The sequence below is a fragment of the Drosophila miranda genome (assembly GCF_003369915.1).
Source record: "Drosophila miranda strain MSH22 chromosome Y unlocalized genomic scaffold, D.miranda_PacBio2.1 Contig_Y2_pilon, whole genome shotgun sequence".
Classification (NCBI taxonomy): Eukaryota; Metazoa; Arthropoda; class Insecta; order Diptera; family Drosophilidae; genus Drosophila; species Drosophila miranda.
Window position 1 is genome coordinate 23,181,012 of NW_022881614.1, and position 18,972 is coordinate 23,199,983.

Genomic DNA, 18,972 nt, shown 5'->3' on the forward strand with positions numbered 1-18,972 from the left:
TTTTTTTTTGTTTTTGAAAAATGATATTTATTTGTTAATCTGGATTTTCGGATCGGCTTGTTTATTGTATAAAAGATATATTGTCATGGAAACTTATAATATGGGATTTGATATGGATGTTATTAATCGTTAGTTTGAGGTCTTGAAAAACTTGTGTTCTTGAGTACTCCTGGTATGTTGGAATGCACCTTTCTTAATATTATGCACTGCACAGGTGGTGCTCGGGGCTGTGATGTATTCGCTCTTGTACTGACTCGATCCCGTACACTTTGTGTCGTTGCCGAGGCTGATGGAGGACTGGTTGCCCCTACGGGTGACCACCCGTTCGGTGTGTCCGTGGGCACTGTATGAGGGAAAATCGATGCCGCCGCTGGAGGTGGATACATGGCGCCTGCCATGGGCTCCCACATGGGTGTGAGATTGGGAGGGAAAATCGATGCCACCGCCCAACACTTGGGTGCGTGTGACAGTTGATCTGTTGTCTGTGGCAGTGGCAGTGCTTCCTCCGAAAATGATTCGGGACATGGACGAAGAGTTCTTCACGTTGCTCTCCCTGTTTTCCTTGTGTACACTGCAGCTGCGGCGCTCACTGGAGAAGCTGGTGTTCTGGTCCGACTCCCGGTTCTGCCGGTGGATGCTGCTATAGCTCTGACGATTGCTGGCATGGGGCGTGCTGGAGGGTTGCTCGTGCAAATTCAAAATACTCTTCCGCATCATCTTCCCGTTTGAAGTGAGACTGCTGCCATTGGCTGCAGCCGAGTCGGTGGCGGCGTTCTTCCGATGGAAGATCGTGTTCGAGACATCCGAGGAGAACTCGCTCTTGCGGTGATGGAAGTGCTTGGAGGAGCTCGTATGGGATGTGGAGCTGCAGGTAACAATGTTGTGGCTGGAAGTCCTGTCGCCCGAGATCACTCGTGATGTTGAGTCATCAATCACGTTTTGGCCACCGGCTACCACGCGGGAAGACGAGTCACCAGTTATATTAGTGGTGACGTTTCTGCCAGAAACCATGCGAGCGGATGAATCCCCAGTAATGTTGCTCGAGACGTTCCTTCCGGACACCACACGGGTGGATGAATCTCCAATGATGTTGCTGGAGACGTTCCATCCGGAAACTACCTTTGAAGTGGAGTCTGCGGTAACGTTGCTGGTGAGTGTTTTTCCAGAGACCACTCGAGTCGTGGAATCTCCAGTTATGTTGTTCGAGACGGTTTTTCTCGGCACTACACGGGAGGTGGAGTCTCCAGTAGTGTCCCTGCTGATCTGACCTCCACGATTCGTAGTGCTGGTTTGGAGGGCCTTGCTGGAGATGTCCGATCCACGGACTGCAGTATTCACAGTGTTCACTGCACTATTCTCGACGACACTGTGGCTCCTCTGCATCGCGGTGGTTTCTTTATGGATGTTTTGGGTGTTCTCGATGTTCGTGGTCGTAGTGTTTTTGGCCACGTTCTCGATCACTTTTATCTTGGCTGGGCGCTTCACGTACTCGGTTTCGGGCTCCTTGTGGAGGCCTCCTATAACGGTGGTCACCTTCGTGGTGGACACAACAATAAGACCGTCCACTGGGTTCTGACTGTTGGAATCCACCTGCTTGACAGCATCCTTCACTGTCATGGAACCTTCCAGCTTGAGGTTATCCACCGGTCGCTTAGCGGTCTCTCGTTTTGTAGTTTCTACCGTTGTGCTGTCGGTCTCCGTGCGGTCGCTTTGCCTGTAGAACTCTCCCTCCGGTTTCAAGTTGTCCTTTGGCTTCTTTTGGACGGGCCGCTCGGCTGGACAGAAGGGTTTCTTATCAGGTGTGAAGAATTCTCCTTCGACCTTCAGGTTGTCGCACGGCTTCACCTGTTCGGGCCGCTTTACATGATGATACACGTCCTTTTGTGTGAAGGTCATTTCCCCCTCGGTCTTCAGGATTGTCCTTTCTGATGACTGTCGTCACTCTATCTGCCGGCCTGAACGCTTCCTTCTCAGGCATGTGCATCGTGCCCTCGGGCTTTAGGTTGTCCACATACCTCTTCTGCTCTGGTCGGGAGGCAGGCTCGTATTTCGGCTTTTCAGGGGTGTACATAATCCCTTCTGGCTTCAGGTTATCCTTGGGTCTTACCGCCTCGGGGCGATCCCCGTTTGTAACTGCTGGCTTTTCTGGTACGTAGAACTTACCCGAGGTCTTCAGATTGTCCTCCGGCCTAACCGGGGAGGGTCTAACGACGTGTTGATATTCAGTTTTCTCTGTGAAAGTCATTTCTTCTTCAGAACGCAGATTATCCTTGTGAACCACTCTATTAACTTTATCGGCGGGCTTGTATTTCATTTTTTCTGGCATAATCTCCCCCTCTGGTTTTAAATTATCATGGGGCTTCTTTTGCTTGGGGCTTTCGGCAGGCTGGAAGTCTGGTTTGTCAGGCGCGTAAAACTCTCCCTCCACTTTTAAGTTATCCTTCTGCCGCACAACGGTAACCCGCTCGCCGGGTTGGTATTTCGGTTTGTCGGGGCTGAAGAACTCTCCTTCCGGCTTTAAGTTATCCGATGGTTTTACTTGCTCTGGTCGTACGACATATTGATATTCCTTCTTCTCAACAAACGTCATTTCCCCTTCCGTTCGTAGGTTGTCCTTCTGGATTATCTTGGTAGTTCTGTCGCCCGACTTGTAAATCTGTTTCTCAGGCTTCGTAAACTCTCCTTCGGGCTTCAGATTGTCCACGGGTTTCTTCTGGACCGGCCTCTCAGCTGGTTTGAATCCAGGTTTATCCGGAGTGTAGAACTCTCCCTCAGGTCAGAGATTGTCTTCAGGTCTGACTTCGTAAACTCTCCTTCGGGCTTCAAATTGTCCACGGGTTTCTTTTGGACTGGTCTCTCAGCGGGTCTGAATCCAGGTTTATCCGGAGTGTAGAACTCTCCCTCAGGTCGGAGATTGTCTTCAGGTCTGACTTGCGTTGGACGTTCACCTGGTCTGTACATGGGTTTCTCGTGACTGTAGAATTCTTCCTCAGGTCGGAGATTGTCTTCAGGTCTGACTTGGGTTGGATGTTCTCCTGGCGTATACTTCTGCTTTTCGGGACTGTAGAAGTCACCCTCGGGCTTCAGGTTATTCGTGGGTCTGACTTGATCGGGTCGTACCACGTATTGATACTCCTGTTTCTCAACGAACGTCATTTCACCTTCGCTACGTAGGTTGTCCTTACGAATGATCCTTTCGTTCTTATCAGCAGGTTTGTAAACCTGTTTCTCAGGCTTCGTAAACTCTCCTTCGGGCTTCAAATTGTCTACGGGTTTCTTTTGGACTGGTCTCTCAGCTGGTTTGAATCCAGGTTTATCCGGAGTGTAGAACTCTCCCTCTGGTCGGAGGTTGTCTTCAGGTCTGACTTGCGATGGACGTTCACCTGGTATGTACTTGGGTTTCTCGGTTCTGTAGAATTCTCCCTTAAGTCTCAGATTGTCTTCAGGTCTGACCTGGGTTGGACGGTCTCCTGGCGAATACTTCTGCTTTTCGGGACTGTAGAAATCTCCCTCGGGTTTCAGATTATCCTCCGGCTTCTTCTGGACAGGTCTTTCAGCGGGTTTAAATCCTGGTTTATCCGGAGTGTAGAACTCTCCCTCAGGTCAGAGATTGTCTTCAGGTCTGACTTGCGTTGGACGTTCACCTGGTCTGTACTTGGGTTTCTCGGGACTGTAGAATTCTCCCTCAGGTCGGAGATTGTCTTCAGGTCTGACTTGCGTTGGACGTTCTTCTGGCGTGTTCTTCTGCTTTTCGGGACTGTAGAAGTCACCCTCGGGCTTCAGGTTATCCGTGGATCTGACTTGATCGGGTCGTACCACGTATTGATACTCCTCTTTCTCAACGAACGTCATTTCACCTTCGCTACGTAGGTTGTCCTTACGAATGATCCTTTCGTTTTTATCAGCAGGTTTGTAAACCTGTTTCTCAGGCTTCGTAAACTCTCCTTCGGGCTTCAGATTGTCCACGGGTTTCTTCTGGACCGGCCTCTCAGCTGGTTTGAATCCAGGTTTATCCGGAGTGTAGAACTCTCCCTCTGGTCGGAGGTTGTCTTCAGGTCTGACTTGCGATGGACGTTCACCTGGTCTGTACTTGGGTTTCTCGGTTCTGTAGAATTCTCCCTCAGGTCTCAGATTGTCTTCAGGTCTAACTTGGGTTGGACGTTCTCCTGGCGTATACTTCTGCTTTTCGGGACTGTAGAAATCTCCCTCGGGTTTCAGATTATCCTCCGGCTTCTTCTGGACAGGCCTCTCAGCTGGTTTAAATCCTGGTTTATCCGGAGTGTAGAACTCTCCCTCAGGTCAGAGATTGTCTTCAGGTCTGACTTGCGTTGGACGTTCACCTGGTCTGTACTTGGGTTTCTCGGGACTGTAGAATTCTCCCTCAGGTCGGAGATTGTCTTCAGGTCTGACTTGCGTTGGACGTTCTTCTGGCGTATTCTTCTGCTTTTCGGGACTGTAGAAGTCACCCTCGGGCTTCAGGTTATCCGTGGATCTGACTTGATCGGGTCGTACCACGTATTGATACTCCTCTTTCTCAACGAACGTCATTTCACCTTCGCTACGTAGGTTGTCCTTACGAATGATCCTTTCGTTTTTATCAGCAGGTTTGTAAACCTGTTTCTCAGGCTTCGTAAACTCTCCTTCGGGCTTCAGATTGTCCACGGGTTTCTTCTGTACCGGCCTCTCAGCTGGTTTGAATCCAGGTTTATCCGGAGTGTAGAACTCTCCCTCTGGTCGGAGGTTGTCTTCAGGTCTGACTTGCGATGGACGTTCACCTGGTCTGTACTTGGGTTTCTCGGTTCTGTAGAATTCTCCCTCAGGTCTCAGATTGTCTTCAGGTCTAACTTGGGTTGGACGTTCTCCTGGCGTATACTTCTGCTTTTCGGGACTGTAGAAATCTCCCTCGGGTTTCAGATTATCCTCCGGCTTCTTCTGGACAGGCCTCTCAGCTGGTTTGAATCCAGGTTTATCCGGAGTGTAGAACTCTCCCTCAGGTCGGAGATTGTCTTCAGGTCTAACTTGCGATGGACGTTCACCTGGTCTGTACTTGGGTTTCTCGGGACTGTAGAATTCTCCCTCAGGTCGGAGATTGTCTTCAGGTCTGACTTGGGTTGGACGTTCTCCTGGCGTATACTTCTGCTTTTCGGGACTGTAGAAGTCACCCTCGGGCTTCAGGTTATCCGTGGGTCTGACTTGATCGGGTCGTACCACGTATTTATACTCCTGTTTCTCAACAAACGTCATTTCACCTTCGCTACGTTGGTTGTCCTTACGAATGATCCTTTCGTTCTTATCAGCAGGTTTGTAAACCTGTTTCTCAGGCTTCGTAAACTCTCCTTCGGGCTTCAAATTGTCCACGGGTTTCTTTTGGACTGGTCTCTCAGCGGGTCTGAATCCAGGTTTATCCGGAGTGTAGAACTCTCCTTCAGGTCGGAGATTGTCTTCAGGTCTGACTTGCGTTGGACGTTCACCTGGTCTGTACATGGGTTTCTCGGGACTGTAGAATTCTTCCTCAGGTCGGAGATTGTCTTCAGGTCTGACTTGGGTTGGACGTTCTCTTGGCGTATACTTCTGCTTTTCGGGACTGTAGAAGTCACCCTCGGGATTCAGGTTATCCGTGGGTCTGACTTGATCGGGTCGTACCACGTATTGATACTCCTGTTTCTCAACGAACGTCATTTCACCTTCGCTACGTTGGTTGTCCTTACGAATGATCCTTTCGTTCTTATCAGCAGGTTTGTAAACCTGTTTCTCAGGCTTCGTAAACTCTCCTTCGGGCTTCAAATTGTCCACGTTTTTTTTTTGGACTGGTCTCTCAGCGGGTCTGAATCCAGGTTTATCCGGAGTGTAAAACTTTCCCTCAGGTCGGAGATTGTCTTCAGGTCTGACTTGCGATGGACGTTCACCAGGTCTGTACTTGGGTTTCTCGGGACTGTAGAATTCTCCCTCAGGTCTCAGATTGTCTTCAGGTCTGACCTGGATTGGACGTTCTCCTGGCGTGTACTTCTGCTTTTCGGGACTGTAGAAATCTCCCTCGGGTTTCAGATTATCCTCCGGCTTCTTCTGGACCGGCCTCTCAGCTGGTTTGAATCCAGGTTTATCCGGAGTGTAGAACTCTCCCTCAGGTCGGAGATTGTCTTCAGGTCTGACTTGCGATGGACGTTCATCTGGTCTGTACTTGGGTTTCTCGGGACTGTAGAATTCTCCCTCAGGTCGGAGATTGTCTTCAGGTCTGACTTGGGTTGGACGTTCTCCTGGCGTATACTTCTGCTTTTCGGGATTGTAGAAGTCACCCTCGGGATTCAGGTTATCCGTGGGTCTGACTTGATCGGGTCGTACCACGTATTTATACTCCTGTTTCTCAACAAACGTCATTTCACCTTCGCTACGTTGGTTGTCCTTACGAATGATCCTTTCGTTCTTATCAGCAGGTTTGTAAACCTGTTTCTCAGGCTTCGTAAACTCTCCTTCGGGCTTCAAATTGTCCACGGGTTTCCTTTGGACTGGTCTCTCTGCGGGTCTGAATCCAGGTTTATCCGGAGTGTAAAACTTTCCCTCAGGTCGGAGATTGTCTTCAGGTCTGACTTGCGATGGACGTTCACCAGGTCTGTACTTGGGTTTCTCGGGACTGTAGAATTCTCCCTCAGGTCTCAGATTGTCTTCAGGTCTGACCTGGATTGGACGTTCTCCTGGCGTGTACTTCTGCTTTTCGGGACTGTAGAAATCTCCCTCGGGTTTCAGATTATCCTCCGGCTTCTTCTGGACAGGCCTCTCAGCTGGTTTGAATCCAGGTTTATCCGGAGTGTAGAACTCTCCCTCAGGTCGGAGATTGTCTTCAGGTCTCACTTGCGCTGGACGTTCACCTGGTCTGTACTTGGGTTTCTCGGGACTGTAGAATTGTCCCTCAGGTCGCAGATTGTCTTCAGGTCTGACTTGGGTTGGACGTTCTCCTGGCGTATACTTCTGCTTTTCGGGACTGCAGAAATCTCCCTCGGGTTTCAGATTATCCTCCGGCTTCTTCTGAACAGGCCTCTCAGCGAGTCTGAATCCTGGTTTATCCGGAGTGTAGAACTCTCCCTCAGGTCGGAGATTGTCTTCAGGTCTGACTTGCGTTGGACGTTCACCTGGTCTGTACTTGGGTTTCTCGGGACTGTAGAATTCTCCCTCAGGTCTCAGATTGTCTTCAGGTCTGACCTGGGTTGACTGTTGTCCTGGCGTATACTTCTGGTTTTCGGGACTGTAGAAATCTTCCTTGGGTTTCAGATTATCCTCCGGCTTCTTCTGGACTGGTCTTTCAGCGGGTTTAAATCCAGGTTTATCCGGAGTGTAGAACTCTCCCTCAGGTCGGAGATTGTCTTCAGGTTTGACTTGCGTTGGACGTTCACCTGGTCTGTACTTGGGTTTCTCGGGACTGTAGAATTCTCCCTCGGGCTTCAGGTTATCCGTCGGTCTGACTTGATCGGGTCGTACCACGTATTGATACTCCTGTTTCTCAACGAACGTCATTTCACCTTCGCTACGTAGGTTGTCCTTACGAATGATCCTTTCGTTTTTATCAGCAGGTTTGTAAACCTGTTTCTCAGGCTTCGTAAGCTCTCCTTCGGGCTTCAGATTGTCCACGGGTTTCTTTTGGACTGGTCTCTCAGCTGGTTTGAATCCAGGTTTATCCGGAGTGTAGAACTCTCCCTCTGGTCGGAGGTTGTCTTCAGGTCTGACTTGCGATGGACGTTCACCTGGTATGTACTTGGGTTTCTCGGTTCTGTAGAATTCTCCCTTAAGTCTCAGTTTGTCTTCAGGTCTGACCTGGGTTGGACGTTCTCCTGGCGTATACTTGTGCTTTTCGGGACTGTAGAAATCTCCCTCGGGTTTCAGATTATCCTCCGGCTTCTTCTGGACAGGTCTTTCAGCGGGTTTAAATCCTGGTTTATCCGGAGTGTAGAACTCTCCCTCAGGTCGGAGATTGTCTTCAGGTCTGACTTGCGTTGGACGTTCACCAGGTCTGTACTTGGGTTTCTCGGGACTGTAGAATTCTCCCTCAGGTCTCAGATTGTCTTCAGGTCTGACCTGGATTGGACGTTCTCCTGGCGTGTACTTCTGCTTTTCGGGACTGTAGAAATCTCCCTCGGGTTTCAGATTATCCTCCGGCTTCTTCTGGACCGGCCTCTCAGCTGGTTTGAATCCAGGTTTATCCGGAGTGTAGAACTCTCCCTCAGGTCGGAGATTGTCTTCAGGTCTGACTTGCGATGGACGTTCATCTGGTCTGTACTTGGGTTTCTCGGGACTGTAGAATTCTCCCTCAGGTCGGAGATTGTCTTCAGGTCTGACTTGGGTTGGACGTTCTCCTGGCGTATACTTCTGCTTTTCGGGATTGTAGAAGTCACCCTCGGGATTCATGTTATCCGTGGGTCTGACTTGATCGGGTCGTACCACGTATTTATACTCCTGTTTCTCAACAAACGTCATTTCACCTTCGCTACGTTGGTTGTCCTTACGAATGATCCTTTCGTTCTTATCAGCAGGTTTGTAAACCTGTTTCTCAGGCTTCGTAAACTCTCCTTCGGGCTTCAAATTGTCCACGGGTTTCTTTTGGACTGGTCTCTCAGCGGGTCTGAATCCAGGTTTATCCGGAGTGTAAAACTTTCCCTCAGGTCGGAGATTGTCTTCAGGTCTGACTTGCGATGGACGTTCACCAGGTCTGTACTTGGGTTTCTCGGGACTGTAGAATTCTCCCTCAGGTCTCAGATTGTCTTCAGGTCTGACCTGGATTGGACGTTCTCCTGGCGTGTACTTCTGCTTTTCGGGACTGTAGAAATCTCCCTCGGGTTTCAGATTATCCTCCGGCTTCTTCTGGACAGGCCTCTCAGCTGGTTTGAATCCAGGTTTATCCGGAGTGTAAAACTTTCCCTCAGGTCGGAGATTGTCTTCAGGTCTGACTTGCGATGGACGTTCACCAGGTCTGTACTTGGGTTTCTCGGGACTGTAGAATTCTCCCTCAGGTCTCAGATTGTCTTCAGGTCTGACCTGGATTGGACGTTCTCCTGGCGTGTACTTCTGCTTTTCGGGACTGTAGAAATCTTCCTTGGGTTTCAGATTATCCTCCGGCTTCTTCTGGACAGGTCTTTCAGCGGGTTTAAATCCAGGTTTATCCGGAGTGTAGAACTCTCCCTCAGGTCGGAGATTGTCTTCAGGTTTGACTTGCGTAGGACGTTCACCTGGTCTGTACTTGGGTTTCTCGGGACTGTAGAATTCTCCCTCGGGCTTCAGGTTATCCGTCGGTCTGACTTGATCGGGTCGTACCACGTATTGATACTCCTGTTTCTCAACGAACGTCATTTCACCTTCGCTACGTAGGTTGTCCTTACGAATGATCCTTTCGTTTTTATCAGCAGGTTTGTAAACCTGTTTCTCAGGCTTCGTAAACTCTCCTTCGGGCTTCAGATTGTCCACGGGTTTCTTTTGGACTGGTCTCTCAGCTGGTTTGAATCCAGGTTTATCCGGAGTGTAGAACTCTCCCTCTGGTCGGAGGTTGTCTTCAGGTCTGACTTGCGATGGACGTTCACCTGGTATGTACTTGGGTTTCTCGGTTCTGTAGAATTCTCCCTTAAGTCTCAGTTTGTCTTCAGGTCTGACCTGGGTTGGACGTTCTCCTGGCGTATACTTCTGCTTTTCGGGACTGTAGAAATCTCCCTCGGGTTTCAGATTATCCTCCGGCTTCTTCTGGACAGGTCTTTCAGCGGGTTTAAATCCTGGTTTATCCGGAGTGTAGAACTCTCCCTCAGGTCGGAGATTGTCTTCAGGTCTGACTTGCGTTGGACGTTCACCTGGTCTGTACTTGGGTTTCTCGGGACTGTAGAATTCTCCCTCAGGTCGGAGATTGTCTTCAGGTCTGACTTGCGTTGGACGTTCTTCTGGCGTATTCTTCTGCTTTTCGGGACTGTAGAAGTCACCCTCGGGCTTCAGGTTATCCGTGAATCTGACTTGATCGGGTCGTACCACGTATTGATACTCCTCTTTCTCAACGAACGTCATTTCACCTTCGCTACGTTGGTTGTCCTTACGAATGATCCTTTCGTTTTTATCAGCAGGTTTGTAAACCTGTTTCTCAGGCTTCGTAAACTCTCCTTCGGGCTTCAAATTGTCCACGGGTTTCTTTTGGACTGGTCTCTCAGCGGGTCTGAATCCAGGTTTATCCGGAGTGTAGAACTCTCCTTCAGGTCGGAGATTGTCTTCAGGTCTGACTTGCGTTGGACGTTCACCTGGTCTGTACATGGGTTTCTCGGGACTGTAGAATTCTCCCTTAAGTCTCAGATTGTCTTCAGGTCTGGCCTGGGTTGGACGTTCTCCTGGCGTATACTTCTGCTTTTCGGGACTGTAGAAATCTCCCTCGGGTTTCAGATTATCCTCCGGCTTCTTCTGGACAGGCCTCTCAGCTGGTTTGAATCCAGGTTTATCCGGAGTGTAGAACTCTCCCTCAGGTCGGAGATTGTCTTCAGGTCTGACTTGCGATGGACGTTCATCTGGTCTGTACTTGGGTTTCTCGGGACTGTAGAATTCTCCCTCAGGTCGGAGATTGTCTTCAGGTCTGACTTGGGTTGGACGTTCTCCTGGCGTATACTTCTGCTTTTCGGGATTGTAGAAGTCACCCTCGGGTTCAGGTTATCCGTGGGTCTGACTTGATCGGGTCGTACCACGTATTTATACTCCTGTTTCTCAACAAACGTCATTTCACCTTCGCTACGTTGGTTGTCCTTACGAATGATCCTTTCGTTCTTATCAGCAGGTTTGTAAACCTGTTTCTCAGGCTTCGTAAACTCTCCTTCGGGCTTCAAATTGTCCACGGGTTTCTTTTGGACTGGTCTCTCAGCGGGTCTGAATCCAGGTTTATCCGGAGTGTAGAACTCTCCTTCAGGTCGGAGATTGTCTTCAGGTCTGACTTGCGTTGGACGTTCACCTGGTCTGTACATGGGTTTCTCGGGACTGTAGAATTCTCCCTTAAGTCTCAGATTGTCTTCAGGTCTGGCCTGGGTTGGACGTTCTCCTGGCGTATACTTCTGCTTTTCGGGACAGTAGAAGTCACCCTCGGGCTTCAGGTTATCCGTGGGTCTGACTTGATCGGGTCGTACCACGTATTGATACTCCGCTTTCTCAACGAACGTCATTTCACCTTCGCTTCGTAGGTTGTCCTTACGAATGATCCTTTCGTTTTTATCAGCAGGTTTGTAAACCTGTTTCTCAGGCTTCGTAAACTCTCCTTCGGGCTTCAAATTGTCCACGGGTTTCTTTTGGACTGGTCTCTCAGCGGGTCTGAATCCAGGTTTATCCGGAGTGTAGAACTCTCCTTCAGGTCGGAGATTGTCTTCAGGTCTGACTTGCGTTGGACGTTCACCTGGTCTGTACTTGGGTTTCTCGGGACTGTAGAATTCTCCCTCAGGTCGGAGATTGTCTTCAGGTCTGACTTGGGTTGGACGTTCTCCTGGCGTATACTTCTGCTTTTCGGGACTGTAGAAGTCACCCTCGGGATTCAGGTTATCCGTGGGTCTGACTTGATCGGGTCGTACCACGTATTGATACTCCTGTTTCTCAACGAACGTCATTTCACCTTCGCTACATAGGTTGTCCTTACGAATGATCCTTTCGTTCTTATCAGCAGGTTTGTAAACCTGTTTCTCAGGCTTCGTAAACTCTCCTTCGGGCTTCAAATTGTCCACGGTTTTTTTTTGGACTGGTCTCTCAGCGGGTCTGAATCCAGGTTTATCCGGAGTGTAAAACTTTCCCTCAGGTCGGATATTGTCTTCAGGTCTGACTTGCGATGGACGTTCACCAGGTCTGTACTTGGGTTTCTCGGGGCTGTAGAATTCTCCCTCAGGTCTCAGATTGTCTTCAGGTCTGACCTGGATTGGACGTTCTCCTGGCGTGTACTTCTGCTTTTCGGGACTGTAGAAATCTCCCTCGGGTTTCAGATTATCCTCCGGCTTCTTCTGGACAGGCCTCTCAGCTGGTTTGAATCCAGGTTTATCCGGAGTGTAGAACTCTCCCTCAGGTCGGAGATTGTCTTCAGGTCTGACTTGCGATGGACGTTCATCTGGTCTGTACTTGGGTTTCTCGGGACTGTAGAATTCTCCCTCAGGTCGGAGATTGTCTTCAGGTCTGACTTGGGTTGGACGTTCTCCTGGCGTATACTTCTGCTTTTCGGGACTGTAGAAGTAACCCTCGGGATTCAGGTTATCCGTGGGTCTGACTTGATCGGGTCGTACCACGTATTTATACTCCTGTTTCTCAACAAACGTCATTTCACCTTCGCTACGTTGGTTGTCCTTACGAATGATCCTTTCGTTCTTATCAGCAGGTTTGTAAACCTGTTTCTCAGGCTTCGTAAACTCTCCTTCGGGCTTCAAATTGTCCACGGGTTTCTTTTGGACTGGTCTCTCAGCGGGTCTGAATCCAGGTTTATCCGGAGTGTAGAACTCTCCTTCAGGTCGGAGATTGTCTTCAGGTCTGACTTGCGTTGGACGTTCACCTGGTCTGTACATGGGTCTCTCGGGACTGTAGAATTCTCCCTCAGGTCGGAGATTGTCTTCAGGTCTGACTTGGGTTGGATGTTCTCCTGGCGTATACTTCTGCTTTTCGGGACTGTAGAAGTCACCCACGGGCTTCAGGTTATTCGTGGGTCTGACTTGATCGGGTCGTACCACGTATTGATACTCCTGTTTCTCAACGAACGTCATTTCACCTTCGCTACGTAGGTTGTCCTTACGAATGATCCTTTCGTTCTTATCAGCAGGTTTGTAAACCTGTTTCTCAGGCTTCGTAAACTCTCCTTCGGGCTTCAAATTGTCTACGGGTTTCTTTTGGACTGGTCTCTCCGCGGGTCTGAATCCAGGTTTATCCGGAGTGTAGAACTCTCCCTCAGGTCGGAGATTGTCTTCAGGTCTGACTTGCGTTCGACTTTCACCTGGTCTGTACTTGGGTTTCTCGGGACTGTAGAATTCTCCTTCAGGTCGGAGATTGTCTTCAGGTCTGACTTGGGTTGGACGTTCTCCTGTCGTATACTTCTGCTTTTCGGGACTGTAGAAGTCACCCTCGGGCTTCAGGTTATCCGTGGGTCTGACTTGATCGGGTCGTACCACGTATTGATACTCCTGTTTCTCAACGAACGTCATTTCACCTTCGCTACATAGGTTGTCCTTACGAATGATCCTTTCGTTCTTATCAGCAGGTTTGTAAACCTGTTTCTCAGGCTTCGTAAACTCTCCTTCGGGCTTCAAATTGTCCACGGGTTTCTTTTGGACTGGTCTCTCCGCGGGTCTGAATCCAGGTTTATCCGGAGTGTAGAACTCTCCCTCAGGTCGGAGATTGTCTTCAGGTCTGACTTGCGTTGGACTTTCACCTGGTCTGTACTTGGGTTTCTCGGGACTGTAGAATTCTCCTTCAGGTCGGAGATTGTCTTCAGGTCTGACTTGGGTTGGACGTTCTCCTGTCGTATACTTCTGCTTTTCGGGACTGTAGAAGTCACCCTCGGGCTTCAGGTTATCCGTGGGTCTGACTTGATCGGGTCGTACCACGTATTGATACTCCTGTTTCTCAACGAACGTCATTTCACCTTCGCTACATAGGTTGTCCTTACGAATGATCCTTTCGTTCTTATCAGCAGGTTTGTAAACCTGTTTCTCAGGCTTCGTAAACTCTCCTTCGGGCTTCAAACTGTCCACGGGTTTTTTTTGGACTGGTCTCTCAGCGGGTCTGAATCCAGGTTTATCCGGAGTGTAAAACTTTCCCTCAGGTCGGAGATTGTCTTCAGGTCTGACTTGCGATGGACGTTCACCAGGTCTGTACTTGGGTTTCTCGGGACTGTAGAATTCTCCCTCAGGTCTCAGATTGTCTTCAGGTCTGACCTGGATTGGACGTTCTCCTGGCGTATACTTCTGCTTTTCGGGACTGTAGAAATCCCTCTCGGGTTTCAGATTATCCTCCGGCTTCTTCTGAACAGTTCTCTCAGCGGGTCTGAATCCTGGTTTATCCGGAGTGTAGAACTCTCCCTCAGGTCGGAGATTGTCTTCAGGTCTGACTTGCGATGGACGTTCACCTGGTCTGTACTTGGGTTTCTCGGGACTGTAGAATTCTCCCTCAGGTCTCAGATTGTCTTCCGGTCTAACCTGGTTTGGACGTTCTCCTGGCGTATACTTCTGCTTTTCGGGACTGTAGAAATCCCTCTCGGGTTTCAGATTATCCTCCGGCTTCTTCTGAACAGTTCTCTCAGCGGGTCTGAATCCTGGCTTATCCTCAGGTCGCACTTGAGATGGACGTTCACTAGGCTTGTATCCTGGTTTTTCTGGAGTGTAGAAGTCGCCTTCGGGTTTCAGATTGTCTTCATGCGTGTGTTGGACGATCACCTGGTCTGTACTCCGGTTTCTCCGGACTGTAAAATTCACCCTCTGGTTTGAGGTTATCAGTGGGCTTTATTTGTCCTGGTCGAACTACATATTGGTATTCCTGCTTCTCCACAAAAGTCATTTCTCCTTCGGTGCGCAAGTTGTGGCTGCGAATAATTTTCTCTGGTCTTTCTCCTGGCCGATAGGTGGGTTTTTCCGGCGTAAGGAATTCTCCCTCCGGCTTGAGGTTGTCCACGGGTTTCTTTTGGGTGGGTCGATCGGTTGGTGTATAGCCCTTCTTGTCGGGCGTATAGAAGTCACCTTCAGGCCGCAAGTTATCCTTGTGTCGTACTTGTGTTGGGCGGTCTCCAGGCTGATATTTCGGCTTCTCTGGGCTGTAAAACTCGCCCTCGGGCTTAAGGTTGTCCATCGGTTTCTTATATTCAGGACGGACGGTGTATTGATACTCCTCCCTCTCGTTGAAGGTAATTTCTCCCTCTGTCCGGAAATTGTCAGTGTGCACAATTTTCTCACGCCTCTCGCCGGGCTTGTATGGCTCTTTTGGTGGGACTACGAAGTCTCCTTCTGGCTTTAGATTGTCTTCTGGCTTCTTTATAACTACGTAGAACACTAATATGTCTTCGTTTGGCTTGGGAATGTTTCCATTGTCTCTCTTCGACCAGGTATTTGTACGTACTCTTGTGTATGCTTCCTCGAGGGTATCTATTGAGAATTCGAATGATTAATATACGAAAATCTTGGTTTAATACAATTATACTTGCCATCGGTTTCAATGATTGTGTTTTCTGTTGATTTAGTTGTGCTGGTTGAGCAGTGATGTCGTCTGAAATGCGAAGAATAATAGTTGAAAGAAGTCCTCTATGGATACATTATGCAATTCTTACCCGCATGTGCAGATCTCACAGATGCACCGCTCGCTATGCGTAGTATTTTTGTTCTTGACGACTCCACGCTGGGGGACATAATGTATATGAATTATTCTTCAAGTACTATCGCATATATGTAAAATAATCTACTTACGTTTCTTGAATCGTCTAAGCGTTTCTTATCGGTGCGCACATAATCTATTTCATCATAAATATTTTCGGTAATATTTTTGTGTTTCGATGTTTCGTTCAGATTCAGGGTTATGTTCTCATTGTTCTCCGAAATCGAGGTGTTCTTCTCAATCTCCACAAATTCATCCACGTAGATGGTCTTCTTGGGGGTCTCTACAATCTTCTCAATGACATCCGTGTGCACCTTCTCGTCCAGAACACGCCAATCGTTGATGCTCGCATCGAATATCTAATAGAAAGCAGGTTCAACATATGAAAAAATATCCACAGAGGAACACACTCATGGGAATGGCGTGGGCTTTGGGTGTGGAATGGCTGGTGTGCCGCCCCGTCACGCACAATCTATGACTTACCTTTGTTACCTCCGTGGTAGTTGTTATGTTTGCCACATCGGTATTATCTTTCTCGATTTCACGAGCAATGTCATTGGGCACGAAAGCTTTGCTGTCTCTGAACGACTTCTCGCCGACGACCGTCCACTTGCCGAGCTTCGTGTCGTACACCTTGGTGGTGTATGTTGTGGTGGTTGTGTTGATGACATCATCAACTATTTCGGGATAGCCCCGGTCATCGGTGCTGTCCACAGTCCGTTCGTCTACCACGCGCCACCTATTGTTGCGCCTGTCGTATAACTTCTTCTTGTACGGCACCTTGCAGCTACCGTCCGACTCCTTGCTGACGTACCGCTCAAAGGTGGGCATGCTTGTGTTGCCCCCTGGATGGGTGGTGGTGCCATCGCTGAGCTCGGTCCAGGTCTTGGTCTTTACGTCATACACCTCCTTCTTGGACGACGATGTGGACTGCTTGGTGCTGCTCGAGCTGCTCCGTGTGGTGCTCTCGCTGACCTCTTTGTTGGATGTCGATGAAGTGGCTTTGTTGTGGTCCACAACTGTTTTCGTTCCCGACAGTTGTTCCAGTTTATCGTTCTGCGAGGTGGATGACGTCGCCTTTGTTGTGGTCACGGCAGACGGCGCGGCAACCGGTTCGGGGAAACTTGATGACGTCACCAATGTGGGCCCGTCAGCTGTTCCGCTGGCTGGTGGCAGCTTTCGCACGCTCTGAGATTCACTGAAGCTTTTGCTGCTGCTGCTGCTGCTGCTGCACTTGGTGTTGGTGTTGGTGTTAGTATTGGTATTGGTATTGATATCAACACTGATGTTGGTATTGGTGCTACTGCTCGTGTCAAAGCTAACCTGTTTCCTCGCACCGGATGATGTCATACCGGTAGCCGCTGTGTCGGCTCTCTCGCTTGCAATGAGCGTTTCATTGGCGCACCGATTGGAGCTGGAACTGGTTGTGGAGGCGAAGTAAGTGGAGCTGCTGCTCGCCTGCTGCTGCTGCCGCTGCTGACTGGAAGACATGGAAGAGGACGTGTACATCTTGGGGAGGCTGCCGCCGCTGGCTGATATGGAAAGCGTGGGCGTTGTGATCTCTACCACCTCGATGGGGACAGAGAACACTGGCTCCTTCTTCTCACTCTCCAGCAGATCGATCGAGGAAATGATCTTTTCGTTAGAGTAATCCCTGGAAATCTTGGCGGTGCTGCTGCTGCTGCTGCTGCTAAACTGCTCCGACTGGGATTGGGATTGGGATTGTAACTTGGACTGAGATTTCTCTGTGTATGAGGATTGGGAGCTTGACATGGCTGCCTTGCTCTTGCTGCTGCTGCTGTAGCTCCTGACACCAGCCGCAAGCATGGGAGACGAGGATGCAGTGCTGGCCGCCAGCACAGGAGTGGAGGATATGGTGCTCGCCACTGGCTCTCCGTACGAGACGGACTCGTGCTCCATCGAGGTGGAGCTGCTCTTAGTGGTGAGGGTCGCTGTGGCGTCGGGTCCCAGTTGCTTGGTGAGCTTCGTGGCCGTAGCCGACGACGATGTGGTTGTGGTCGATGTGGCTGACGGCTGCTGCTGCTGCTGCGACACTTGTTTCTTTTTACTGCTTTTTGATACCATTTTGACACAGATGAGGTAATCGCTGAGAGACTGAGTGACTGGTGTTGCACCTGGTTGCTTTTCGGGGCTAATTTGGGGTCGGGGTTCGCTTGTTAATCACAATTGTCGCTGCTCTTGGCCCTTAGAGGGGTTATTAATAATATTTCGCGGTATAGATCGTTTTGTTTCGTTGTTTCGTTGTGGTGCTTATTGGGATCTGGACTGGTATGTCACATAGTTTCCACGGCGGAATGTCGAAGTACTTATATTATACACGAACACGCGAACCATAGTTCAGGCCGAAGCACCAATACCCTCACAGATAGGCGACAGCAAAAAGCTTAGCACACGCTCACACTCGGACACGCACACTAGCGCACTCGCAAGACTCTCACGGGAGAGAGTTACAGATGCAGCAACAGATAGAGATGGAGATCACTCGGAGATGGAGATACAGAGACTTGTGGGGAGGTCTCTGTCTCGCCACAACACTTTTCGGTTCAGCAACCGTCTCGAATCACAACTCAAAACGTACTGATCGCGTCTGGAACGGCTTTCGAGCGACTATCTGTGCGCTCCCACCACTTGAAAGCAGCAGCAGTGGGTTGTGGGTTTGCGAGTGGGAACGGGAACGGGAGAGGCACAACGCCTTCGCAAAAAGCCAGGCCAGAGCAGCGACTGCGAATGCGGCTGCGAAGCGTAGGTATGGCAGAGTATCTGACGGATGCGTAGGCCGCTTTGCCGCTTTTGGCTGCCACGAAACACGAACTCCTAGTTTAATAAGCCAATAAGAAAGGAAACCATAAGATTCAACGATAGGCGCTTTGAATACCCGTGCAGAGCGAACGTTCTTATATAATTTAGTCATGAAATGTTGATCAAATTAACCATAGGTTCTTCCAGCTAATTTCTGTCAAATATAGGGATAATATTGCACAGAAATCGACATGAGTATGAGTATGCTATATGAAGCCGTTCACTTCGTTTACTTTCCTGCAAAGTTATGTTAAAAATCATAATAACCTATGCGAGAGATACAAGTAATAAACACAACACAAATATCGATCTTTTGTGAAAGTGGCCATAAAACAAAACAAACAGATGTATGATGACCGACAGACTTCCAACAAAGAGGGACATTAAGAGCCAGAAGCAGAGAGGCGGGCAGACACACGCGAAGGTGCAGGGCGTGCGCCTGCGCAGAACCATCGAAAAACCCAGATCGGCAAATACAAAATTGGTCTCCGACTGTGTCTGGCGGATGCACAATTAAATTATGAATAGTATCTGACGTTGATTAGTCAGCAGCAGCATGTTCGCCAGGTTTGGAGATACTTTTTCACTCGTCTAGCCCGACGGCGCTACGTGGGCGCCTCCGCCAATACCAGTCCAGACCAGACCAGACCCCAAGCTCCAGAGCCGACCAGAGAGCTGAGTAAGCTCCATTCGGATCAAGATTTATATATGAGCAATAGCCCAATTGATTTATAACGGCCTTTGGTGAGTGCGAATGAAAAGTATCGGCAAGCGGCTATGCCCAAAGTGGGAGTGCCTCCCAAGAGAACCCCGGCTCGGCCTCCGGATCGAGGG

At 49.5% G+C, this 18,972-nt stretch overlaps 1 protein-coding gene across 1 annotated transcript; it reads right to left on the reverse strand.

Moving 5' to 3' along the window:
• Positions 1 to 38: 38 nt before the first annotated feature.
• LOC117192674 lies at positions 39 to 17,818 on the reverse strand. The gene is given in 9 exon segments (XM_033397396.1): positions 39 to 1,914; positions 1,916 to 2,802; positions 2,847 to 10,649; positions 10,652 to 13,887; positions 14,456 to 15,092; positions 15,152 to 15,213; positions 15,275 to 15,342; positions 15,411 to 15,677; positions 15,802 to 17,818. Coding segments are annotated over 9 exon segments (16,347 nt in total). The 5' UTR covers positions 17,404 to 17,818; the 3' UTR covers positions 39 to 129.
• Positions 17,819 to 18,972: the final 1,154 nt, after the last annotated feature.